This window comes from Molossus molossus, unplaced genomic scaffold, assembly GCF_014108415.1.
Source record: "Molossus molossus isolate mMolMol1 unplaced genomic scaffold, mMolMol1.p scaffold_m16_p_12, whole genome shotgun sequence".
NCBI classification, from domain to species: domain Eukaryota; kingdom Metazoa; phylum Chordata; class Mammalia; order Chiroptera; family Molossidae; genus Molossus; species Molossus molossus.
Window position 1 is genome coordinate 16,772,990 of NW_023425347.1, and position 12,457 is coordinate 16,785,446.

At 33.7% G+C, this 12,457-nt stretch overlaps 1 protein-coding gene across 2 annotated transcripts in view; it reads right to left on the reverse strand.

Annotated features, from left to right (window-relative positions):
- Positions 1 to 12,457, reverse strand: part of ARHGAP29 (Rho GTPase activating protein 29) — a 77,193-nt gene that overhangs the window by 19,265 nt on the left and 45,471 nt on the right. For both annotated transcript variants that reach the window (XM_036256892.1, XM_036256891.1), the window contains exons 7-12: positions 12,004 to 12,141; positions 11,057 to 11,121; positions 10,110 to 10,220; positions 9,933 to 10,013; positions 9,535 to 9,723; positions 8,637 to 8,774 (exon numbers count right to left, since the gene is read on the reverse strand). In XM_036256892.1, coding sequence (XP_036112785.1) covers positions 8,637 to 8,774; positions 9,535 to 9,723; positions 9,933 to 10,013; positions 10,110 to 10,220; positions 11,057 to 11,121; positions 12,004 to 12,141 — 722 coding nt within the window. The remainder of the gene's footprint in view (positions 1 to 8,636; positions 8,775 to 9,534; positions 9,724 to 9,932; positions 10,014 to 10,109; positions 10,221 to 11,056; positions 11,122 to 12,003; positions 12,142 to 12,457) is intronic.

The window sequence follows — 12,457 nt, forward strand, 5'->3', positions numbered from 1 at the left end:
CTTCTAGATTCTCAATAGGTAGCACAGTGTCCTACATAAAGGGGAAATGACCAAATAAATAGTAGAAAGAGTTATTAGTCAAGGTCATACTGTAATTTTTATGTTTTCTGGTATTGCTTACTCAGGCACACAGGACTTCCAATTATATGCCCAGCTTTTGTTGTCTACATTTAATTTTCAGTTACTCCATGGGCACATGGATTAGTGCAAATTTTTATAACAGCTGGTAAAATACAATTTTTCATAATTTCAAATCAATGGGAAAATTTTCTCCCACATAAATGAGCAATAACCTAAAAATTAATTTTTATTCAATATAATTTTATACCCTATAATTTTTTAAAATGCTAAAGTTTTCTTGAATGCCCTTAAAACTAAACCCAATAAAATAAAACACTTTTATTCTGATTTTTCCCATGCTTCAAACCTCATTGATTTGATTAGAAATGAACAAGTGAAATTTCTCCTTCCTCTCACTTACACATGTAATTATGATCTACATCCCACACACTTCAATACTTCATAATTCAAGACAATTTTGACTATTCAAGAATAATCCTTAATGCCCATGACATAACTAACTATATTTCTGGGATGTGATTCTGATTTGTGTATGTTCCCTAAGATAGTGAATGAACCTGACTATCTATTATCTTTATATCTCAAATGATTTTTTTCTCTGTAATAATATGCAATGATATATCCTAGAGTAGAAATATATATTTTTAAAAACAATTTGGGAGGGGATGATGAAAAATAAGTCACCAAAAAAATCCAAATTCTTTGATGGAGGAGGAGAAAACATCTGAGAAAGCCATGGTTCTTACCTAGAAAGTAATATCTATAGTCAAAAACTGATGTTGGATTTGCTATCTGCTTGGATCTGAATGTGAATAATACCATTCATAATAAATAAAACTGATTGGTTAAACTGCTTAAAAATAACTGTAGCTAGTAAGAAATTTTACTCATAAATAAATATATAGAACTTCTATATAAACTGTCCCTACACATTACATATTGTAGTTGTCTTCCTGCGTGTGGAAATATGTTCAAGTTTGGGGAACTTTAACTTCAAAGTTTACTTCATACACTGATATATACTGCTTTCCAGTTTTTCAGATGTGTTAGTTCTCTCTCCCTAAATAGATGCTAAACTTGAAAGCAGGTATCTGTCTTACATTTCCTTTATATAACTAGAAGGCATTAATAAATACAGGTGCATTATATACAAAATTAGGCAACCTCTTGTTTACATAACATCAAATTAAAGAAAATCATAATGTGAATCTCCGAGTAGCATCACCTTTTAAGAGGAATGTAGATAAACAAGATTGCATGCAGCTCATGAGACTTAAAACCATGTTATATGAAAAAAAGTAATCAGATTTGGGGATGTTTAATATGGAAAAAAATCCAGGGAAGAAGAAAGATAACAAATATCTTTAAATATTTGAAGTATTGTCTTGTGGAAGAGGAATTATATTAATACAGTATGACTTGAAAAGTCCACAAGGAAACATATATATCTTTTTAGCTCAATGTAAACATCATACTAATTTTGGAGTTGTTCAAACCCAGATTAAAAATCATTCATCAAGCCCTGGCTGGTTTGGCTCAGGAGTAGAGCGACAGCATGCGGACCAATGAGTCTTGGGTTCAATTCCAGCCAAAGGCACATACTTCGGTTGTGGTTTGTCCCCCACCCTGGCCCTGATCAGGGTCATGCAGGAGGCAATCAGTCAATGTGTCCCTCTCATGTTGATGTTTCTCTCTCTCCCTGTCTCTCCCTCCTTCTCTACCTGAAGATAAATAGAAAAATATCCTCAGGTGAGGATTAAAAAAAAAAATCATTCAGCAAGACAACATAATATTTAAGAGCATAGGGCTCTAAAGTCATTTAACCAGGTTCTTCTTATCTTAGAGCTTTACAATTGATATGCTGGGTGACCCTGATCAAGTTATTTATAACTTTTCTAAACAAGTGCTTCAAAAAAGTTAATATGCAAGTGAATAATGTGGAGAATCTTGTTCAAAAGAAAGATTCTGATTACAAAAGGAATATATACAAGGTGGGGCAAAAGTAAGTTTAGTTGTTCATATGGAAAATAATATAATAATAATACAAGAATAAAGTGTTTCACGTACAACTGTAAACCTAGTTTTGCCCCACCCTGTATATACAAAAAAATATAGCAAAAAAACCAACAGATAATTAAAATGTAGATAATAAATTAAAAGTATTTGATATAAATGAAAATATAATTGTAATAGAGAATAAAATAGATTAAATCTATACAAGATGGGTGAAAGGTTTATATAATACTAATAAATAATACAAAAATAAATACTAATATAAGAATAAACTCTGTGTTTCATATACTCACAACTGTAAACCCGCTTTTGCCTACCCTTGTATTAGGTAAATTAAATTAAAATAAGCAGCTGAAGGCAAACAAAGGGAAATGTAAAGTACAAACAGAAAACCAATAATGAAATAGATCTAAATCATAACACATTTACATTAAATATCAATGGTTTAAACACCTCAAAGAGATTGTCAGAACTAATTTTTTTTTTTTTAAAAAAAGCATGTTCTCTTGCTTTTATTTTTTTTTAAAGAGAGGAAAGGAGAGAGAGAGAGAAACATTGATGTGAGAGAGAGACATTGATCAGCAGCTGCCTCCTGCATGGCCCCCTACTGAGGTTCAAGCCTGAAACCTGGGCATGTGCCCTGACCAGGAATCAAACCAGAACCTCTTAGTCCATGAGACAATGCTCGATCCACTAAGCCACACTGGCTGGGATCAAAACAGATTTTTAAAAAGTCAAGACAGCCCTGGGCAGTGTGGCTTAGTTGGTTGGGCGTCATCCTGTGTACTGAAAGGTCGCCAGTTTTATTCCCGGGCAGGGCACATGCCCAGATTGCGGGCTGGATCCCCAGTGCTGCAGGAGGCAGCCAATCAATGCTTCTTTCTTATTTTTTGTTTTTTTTTTTGTTTTTATCCTCACCTGAGGACATTTTCCAATTTTTTTTGTACAGAGAGAGTGGGAGGGAGAGACAGAGAGAGAAACATCGACGTGAAAGGGACACATCGAGTGGCTGCCACCCGCACGACCAACCAGGGCCGGGGACAAACTGCAACCGAAGTACGTGCCCTTAGCGGGAACCGAACCCGGGTCTCTCCAGACCGCAGGCCGACGCTCTAACCGCTGAGCCAAACCGGCCAGGGCTCAATGCTTCTTTCTAACATTGATGTTTCTATAGCTCTTTCCTTCTCTCTTTCTCTCTCTTTAAAAATCAATAAACTATTCTTTAGAAATAAAAAAAATTAATAAATAAAAAGTCAAGACAACTATATGCTATATAAGAAATTCACTTTAAACATAATAATAAGGTTAAAAATTAAAAATGGGGAAAGGCATACCATGCTAAAAATAAGGAAAGAGAAAATTGAAATAACTATATTAATATTAATTACAGTACACTAAAATACAAGGAAAATGACCAGTATAAAAGGACATTTCATAAGGATAAAAGGATCAATTCACCAAGCATATATAAGTTATTCATGCATAAGCATCTAACAGAGTTTCAACTACATAAAGAAAAAAGTGATAAAACTAAAAATATACAATATGTTGAAAACTTCAAAACTCCTTTTCAGTAATTCACAGAAATAAATCAAGGACATAGAAGAAATAAATAACACAATAAACCGACATGAACTTATTGACATTTACAGAACACTCCAACCAACAATAGCAGAATAAACATGGTCTTTAAGTGCACACATAGAACACTCACCAAGACAGAATCATAAAACAAACCATAACAAATTTAAGAGACCTGAAATCATACTCAGTATTTTTCTCACTATAACAGAATTGAACTAGAAATCAGTATCAAAAAGACAGCCAGAAAATCATCAAATACTTGGAAATTAAACAACAAATTTTACATTATCCACAGGTCAAAGATAAAGTCTCAAGGGAAATAAGAAAACACTCTAAACTGTACAAAAATAAAAATATATGATTCAAAACTTGTGAGATGTATATAAGCAATGCTTAAAGGGAGAATGAAATAATTAAATATTTATATTTAAAAAGCTGGGAGGTCTTGATGAATAATCTAAGTTTCCACCTTTAAGTAATTAAAAACAAAAGCATCAGTGTGGTGATTGTGGGGGCAGGAGGGTGGTGGGTGGAAGTGGAGAAGGGTATAGGGAGGATAAATGGTGATAGAAAATGTATAAATAAAATAAAATTGAGCCCAGCTGGTGTGGCTGAGTGGTTGAGCGTAGGCCCATGGACCAAGGAAGTCACTGGTTGGATTCCCAGTCAGGGCACATGCCCAGGTTTCAGGCTCAATCCCCAGTAGGGGGGGCATGCAGGAGGCAGCCAATCCATCTCTCATCAATGTTTCTCTCTCTCTCTCCTCTTCTCTCTAAAAAATAAAATAAAATAAAATAAAAAATGTATTAAAAATTAACTTTGGAAAAAAAATTAAGAAGCTAAATAAACCCAAATCAAGCAGAAATAAATAATATGTGATTTTATATATATACTTATTTTTTAAGAGGAAAAACCAATGAAATAAAAAACTGTTTCTTTGAAAAAAGCAATGAAATTTAAACCTCTAGCCAGGCTAACCAGAGAGAGAGAAAGAAGGCACAAATTACCAACATCAGGATTGAAAGAGAGAATATCACTACAGACATTAAAAGGGTAAAGGAATACTATGAACAACTCCATGCACATAAATTCGACAACTTAGATGAATGGGACCAATTCCATGAAAGCCACAAACTATTAAAAATTCACCCAAAAAGAAATAATTAACTCAATTAGGCCCACATCAAAGAAACTGAATACATAGTAAAAATCTTCTAAAAACAAAAACTCAAAGCCCAAATGCTTTCACCAGGGAATGCCACCAAACATTTAAAAAGAAATAACACCAGTTCTACACAATCTCTTCCAGAAAACAGAATAGACAATACTTCCCAACTCAATTTATGAAGCCAGAATTACCCTGATACCAATATATTAAAAAAAGGAGCAATGCACCACAATCAAGAGAGGCTTAATGCTGGGAATGCAAGGCTAAATCAACACTCAAATATCAATGTAATCCACGATATTAATAGACCAAAGAAGAAAAACTACATAGCAATAAAATGATACAAAAAGAATCGCATGACAAAAAATCCAACAACTTCAAGATAAAACTCTCAGCAAACCAGAAAAGAGGAAATTCCTTAACCTGATAATGGACATTTTCAAAACACCTACAGATATCATCATATTTAATAATGAAGGACTAAGTACTTTCCCCCTAAAATCAAGAATCTTTAGCAAGGCCATCTTCTCTCACCACTCCTATTCAATAATGAACTAGAAGTCCTAGTCAGTACAAACAAAAAGAAAAATAAAAGGAACACAGGAAGGAAGAAATAAAACTGTTCCTATTTGCAGACAACACGATTTTCTACATAGAAAACCCCAATGATTCTACAAAACAGCTCATAGAACTAATGAGTGAGTTTAGCAAGGTTGCAAGATACAAGATCAGCAAATAAAAATTAATTGTACTTCTAAATATTAACAATAAACAATTGGAATTGAAAATTAAATAAACGTATGTATGTGTATAGATACACACACACATAAATTATGTGTATAACTATATATAAATCAACCAATCACATTCACACTAGCCCCCAAAATAAACACATCTTTACATAGGTTTAAATCTAACAAAATACAAAAAAGACTTACATGTTGAAAACTACAAAATATCGATTAAAAATATCAAATATCTAAATATATGGGGAGACATACTACGTTCATGAATTGGACAATTCTATATATAGTTAAGATGCTACATATATAGTCCATTCTCCCCACACTGATCTGATTGAATACAATCCCACTCAAAATGTTAGCAGAAATTTTTTGTAGATATAGACAAGCTGATTCTAACATTTTTATGCAAAGTCAAAGGACCTTAAATACTCAAAACAATTCTGAAAAAGAACAAAGTTGGAAGACTCACACTACCTGATTTTGACTCGCTATAAAGCAACAGTAATCAACACAGGAGAGTTTTGGCAGAAGGACAGAAACACTCATTCATGGAACAAAATAGAGACTCTAGAAAAAAGACCTAAAAAAATGTGGTCAACTCATTTTTTACAAAGATGCAAAGGCAATTCAAAGGAGATGACACCATGTTTTCAACAAATGGTACTGGAACAAGTTGACGACACCTGTGTTAATCGTTCTTTATTTTCTGTATTTTATGATATTTTGACATCTCCAAAAACTTGCTGGCTGGGGAGAGACTGCTCCTCCCAGGGCTAGCCAATTCTTAGCTGGAGAGCATGTCTTTCATATGTAATTCCAACAACCTCATTATCTAACTCTCACTCACCAAGCCAATATTTTCCCATGCTATATATCATCCCAGAGCCTGAAACCAAGCAACTAGAGACCATCCCTAAACCCTAAAGCTCACTGTAATTATTCAAAATAGCCAATACTATACCGCTTATCCTGCTTTATCATTTCTTTCCCTTACTGTCAAATAAAGGGTCTGTACTCAGCTTTCTCCTAACTCCTCTGCTTGATCAAACCTGGCATTTCTCCTGTGGCCCTGTGTGGCACACCATATCCCTAGTCTTTTGGAAAATGTAAGTAATTCATCTTTCAATAATACTGACCTCTCCAAATTGGCATTCAGTCACCTCGATAAATTAAAATCCGCTGGGTATAATTTTAACACAACAACCATATGCAAAAAAAAAAAAGCAAACTTCAATCTATACTTCACAGTTTATACAAAAATCAACTCAAAATGGATCATATATCAAAATGTAGAATTCTAAAGCTTTTAGCAGAGAACAGAAGTCTTTGTGACCTTGGATTAAGTGAAGCACTTTTGGGTGTAATACCAAAGCGTGACCCATGAAAGAAGAAACTGATAAATTAGATTCCATCAAAATTAAAACATTTTGCTCTATAAAAGATACTGCCAAAAGAATAGAGAGAGCCCTGGCCAGTTTGGCTCATTGGTTAGTGCCAGCCTGCAGACCAAAGAGTCATGGGTTCAATTCCAGTCAAGGGCACGTACCTCAGTTGTGGTTTGTCCCCTATGGTTTGTCCCCGGCCCTGGTCGGGGTCATGCGGGAGGCAACCATTCAATGTGTCTGTCTCATATGAATGTTTCTCTCTCTCTCCCTCCCTCCCCCTCTATCTGAATATAAATGAAAAAAATATATAACCTTGGGTAAGGATTAAAAAAAAGAATGAAGAGAAGCTTTAGACTGTAAGACAATATATGGAAGCTCAACAATAAGGAAACAACTCAATTTTTTAAAAACAGGTAAAATACAGATTGCCCTTGAAAAGATGCTCAATATCATTAGTCATAATGGAAACAAGTTAAAACCACTACCACTACACATTTATTAGAACAGCTATAATATAAAAACAACTGACAAGTGTTGTCACGTATGCGGAATAAATGAAACTTGCACACATTGCTAGTTAGAACGAAAAATATTATGGCTACCTTGGAAACCAGTCTGACAATTTCTTATAAACAGACGTTTACCATACCACCTAGTAATCTCATTCCTAGGTATTTAACCTAGAAATATAAAAATTTATGTTCACCAAAAACCTGTAAACAAATATTCACTGTAGTTCTATTCATAATCACTCAAAACATGAAACAATGCAAATGTACAATGGTAAATGGATAAACATTCATATATATAATGGACTACTACTCAGAAATAGAAAGAAATGAACTACTGATACATGCATAACAATGATAAATCTCAAAGGCATTATGTTGAGTAAAAGAAGCCAGTCTTCAAAGGTTACATACTAATGATTCCATTTATATAAAACTCTGAAAAAACAAAACTAGAAATCGGAGAACACATCAATACTTGCCAGGAGTTAAAGGTGGGTGGAGAGTTTGACTATAAAGGGGCAGCATGAGGAAATCTTTTGGAGTGATGGAATTGTTTTGAATCCCAATTGTCGTGGTGGGTGGTTACACAAATTTATACATGTTTTAAAACTTGTAAAATGTACATCAAAAAAAAATTTTTCTTTTTCCTTAAATTTCTTACAAAAACAAGTTTAAAGAGACCAATGAAAACACTTGAGGGCAGGATTGTTTTGTTTTCAAATAAATTACTGGCCTCCATTTTAACATTTAGTTTACTCAGATTTTGAAAAATAGATCTCCTAGTGCTAACAGAAGTTTCAGGGGGTCAAATCCACTTTGTCAACTAAGCCAAAATAGTGACATAGAGGCAATTTCAAAGTCTCAGCCATCAATTTTAATTAAACAAATCATCAATTTATTGGGGGTAGGGGGGAGACGAGATAAAAAAATGTAACTCAAACTATATAGCACTATTAAAAACTGAAAGTCAATTTTCCAACTCTAAATGTTCCATTAACTGCAGAAATTAAACCCCATAAGAATTATGGGATTTAATTTAATCATGACACATCCAGCATCTCTCCCCCATTCTGTAGATAAATACTCCCCGCCCCCCACCCCCCCCACCCCCCCACCCCGCCTTCAAAGTACTGAAGAAATTACTTACAGCTTTAAGGGTAAGATCACACTGAAAAACAAGCTTTCGGAGTTGTGCTAAAATGTCTTTTCTAGTATTTTCTAGATCACTTCGTCTTTCTTCAACATTTGTCACACAAACTTTGTAGAGTTCATTTGCTTCTTCTACCTTCAGGAGTAACACAGAAAAAAAACACTAATCCTTAGAATCTATATTTTAAAACAAATACTATTGCAGTAAAGCTTAGCTTAAATAATTGAAAGCCTTTATGTATAAAAATTCTGAAAATTTTTATGTCTTAAATAGCATATTTTAAAGATAAATAATTCACCATGGTCAGTGATTCAAGGGTATTTCACTTTAATGAATAGTCAAGTACAATTTACAATTAGTGTATTGTTTGCCTATAAAATAAATGTCAAATTCTACTTAACAGCCTTTCTATTTATATTTACCATTTTCTATATATATAATCTTCTTATAGAATTTATCAAATTCTTTGTATTTATGATGTAATTTATCAAATTACATCATAAATACAAAGCTTCAGCCTGGCCTTGTTGTCAGGTATTGAAATTAGCACACACATATGCTCATAAAGAATCAAGTAAAAAAATATCAGATTACTGACTTACTTAAGATACTTCTTTCACAAACAACCTCCAAAATTCAAAAGATAAGCAAAAGTCTCTTAGCATAGTGGTTCTCAAAGTGTGGATCCCCACCAGCAGCAGCATCACCTGGGAACCTGTTACAAATGCAAGTTGTCTGGGCCTAATCCTAGACCTATTGATCAGAAACTGGGGGTGCTGCCCAGTAGTCTTTTTTAACAAGCCTTCCAGGTGATCCTGATGCATGCTGAAGTTTCAAAACCAAAGCTTTAGCAGACTATTGCTAATTCAACTTGCAAATAACAAAAAATTATTACTTTTTGAAGAGCCTCCTCTTCCAGCCTTCGCTTTTTTTCCAGCTGCTTGTTAAGATTTTTTGCTAATCCACCACTAGAGCACTGATGCTCCTCTTCCGCACGAAACATGGAAGATTTTGCCTTTTCATACTCATCTTGACGTTGTATACATAACAATTTTGCCTTTTTAAGAGCAGTCTCTGTTTCGAGCTACACAGAAAAAAAATGAGTATTAAATACAGAATAAGAAAGAAACCCTAAGTTACAGGCTTCTTTAGCATAGTCAGCAAGATAGTTAATATAACGTTTTAGAAGACTATGGGAGTAAGGATATGCATCTTACCAGGGTGTTGCTTATATACTGCAAATGACTTTAGATATTCACAGAGAGGTAGATAAAACTCCATTAAAATACTAACCATTTTATTTTGTTCCTGTTTCCAAAGTTCTTTCATTTCTTTCCTTTGTTTTTCCATTTCATTTTTCCTCCCAAGTAGAGGCTGACAAGGGTATTTTTAAAAAAGAAAGAAAAAAAGCTGTTTTCTAAAGGTATGCAGTTATTTTTAAATATGTATACTGTACATATAAATGTTTACCTGCACAAATTTGTTGGCTTGGAGAGCTGCAATTGTTTGTTGTAAACGGTGACTGCTCTCTATATCCTTAAGAAGAGCATTGGTAAATAGAGACTGCAGTGGCATGAACTCCTAAAATTGAAAATTGAAAAGTGAATTTTCCAGTAAAAATTGCACTACAGTTCCAGACCCTCCCCACACTACTCTTCTTCAAAAAGAGAAATTATAAGTTGAACCCCTTTTATATTTATTTTATTTTAGGCTTAAAACAACATAAATTTATTGTCTCTTAGTTCTGGAGGTCAGAAGTCTGAAATCAAGGACTGTACTGCCTCTGGGGGCTCTAGGGGAAAATTTTTCCCTCATCTAACATTTGGAGGCTGCCAGCTTTTTATTTATTTATTTATTTATTTATTTATTTATTTATTTATGTTACAGATGTTTCTCCTTTTTCCCCCACTGATTCCCCCCTCACCCTCCCTCCCTGCCCTGTCCCCAGCTCTGTTGTCCATGTCCATCATTCATGCATACATGCATGTACATTCTGTGGTTTATCTCTCCCCCACCACCCCCTCCTCTTCTGGGGATTGTAGTCTGTACCCCACTTCCACATCTCTGGGACTACCCCAATTCCTCAGACTGTTATGGTCATTATATTCCACAAATAAGTGAGATCACATGATACTTGTCTTTCTCTGTTTTGAGCCCCTTTTTTAAAGAAAAATATCTAGTCATAAGTATGACTATGGGAAAAATATTGAAGAAAATTAATGATAGTTAATTATAAAGCTAGCAAAATGAATAGTAACAAGATAACATTCATATAGAATTGTGAATTCCCTAGCTTTTTTTTTTCCATAATGGGTATCCAGGTCAATTTAAAAGGATTTTATTGGTTAATAAAAAGTTAAGGAGCTCATCTGAATAATCTCTTGGTCTAGAACCCTAGTAGTTCACTGAACACTTACCTTGAGTCCAAAGTTAGTTCTAGTTGCCTCTGCCAACTTGACAATATGTCTAGTGGACTCCAATTCTGAAAAGGTCAAAGAAAGCATCAGCAGATTAAAAAAAAGTATTTATCCCCTCACACATTCCAAAATTATTTGTTTATTCCCCAATTAAAAAGTGATCACAAATACTAGTCTGCATCATGATATGATGCTGTGATTATTCATCGGAAGTGTTTGTCAAAACCAACTGGGAAAACTTTCCAAACATACTTGCTTAGACCTCGCCTCTCTGGAGAATGGGACTTAGGTCTGTGTATTGTCCTTCTATAAATAAGACTATTCAAGTGATTTTGAAAGACATTCTCTATTAAAAGTAAATAATGTAGTAAAAAGAACACAGGCTTTGGATAAATTCTATATTCTTCCAGTTACTGCTATGTGATCTAGGCAAATCTGTGCTCTAACCTGAAGCAAATCACCCATCTTGTTTGTCTCAGCTGTAAAATAATAATTTTTGTCTTGCCTACTTCCCAGGACTTTGGTAAGGATTAAATGACATAATGGATGTAAAAGCATCTTGTCAACCATAAACCCTGGGAAAATATTAGTAATTAAGATGTTCCTTATATGTTTCCACTGCCTTCTGTTCATACATATATCTACTGTTGGTTTTATCTCCTTTTACCATATTACATTTCTTTTTATCCACTAAAGTATGACTTCTTTAAAGGCAAACACAGTATACTATTTATCTTTGTGTCCACAGATGTAGTGGTTGTCCTACAGTCATGCTCGATAAGTACACTTATTGTAAGTTTGTCTTATTTTAAGAAAAGAAAATGGACAATGATTTTATTCACTAAAATGAAACAGCTACTAATTTGGAATCATAGTACTCAGTCTGGAGCAAACGAATTTAGTTCTTATACTCCAAAGTTAATCAGATGTCCCAAAGGTCTACTTACCCAAGTTAAGCTTTTTTTCAACCCATGACATTATGTTCTTGGTATATTTTGACCATGTTTTAGCATATGACAAGGCCAGTTCTACAGAGTCAGTGTTCTTTAACAGCATGCTGTCTAGTTCTACAGGAGAAAAATGTACTAAAAATAAAATAAAAATATTAAGGTAAGTATATATTAAATATGATCATGTAACTAAACAAAGAAATAGTCAAATCTAAGATTCTCTTCAATGAAAATTGATTTAAAATACAAGTAACAAATTTAGAATTAAAGGGTCACAGTTTAAACTTAACATGATTTCAATTAAAATTTTTTTTGATCTTAATGTGTATTTCTATTATTCATCAAGTTATAAGCCCAACATAATTCTTGATCAGTCTCTATCATCACATTATCTATTCTAGCAGGTTTTTTCCTTTAGGTTTTATATGTAAAACTTTACCTATCAGTTTAT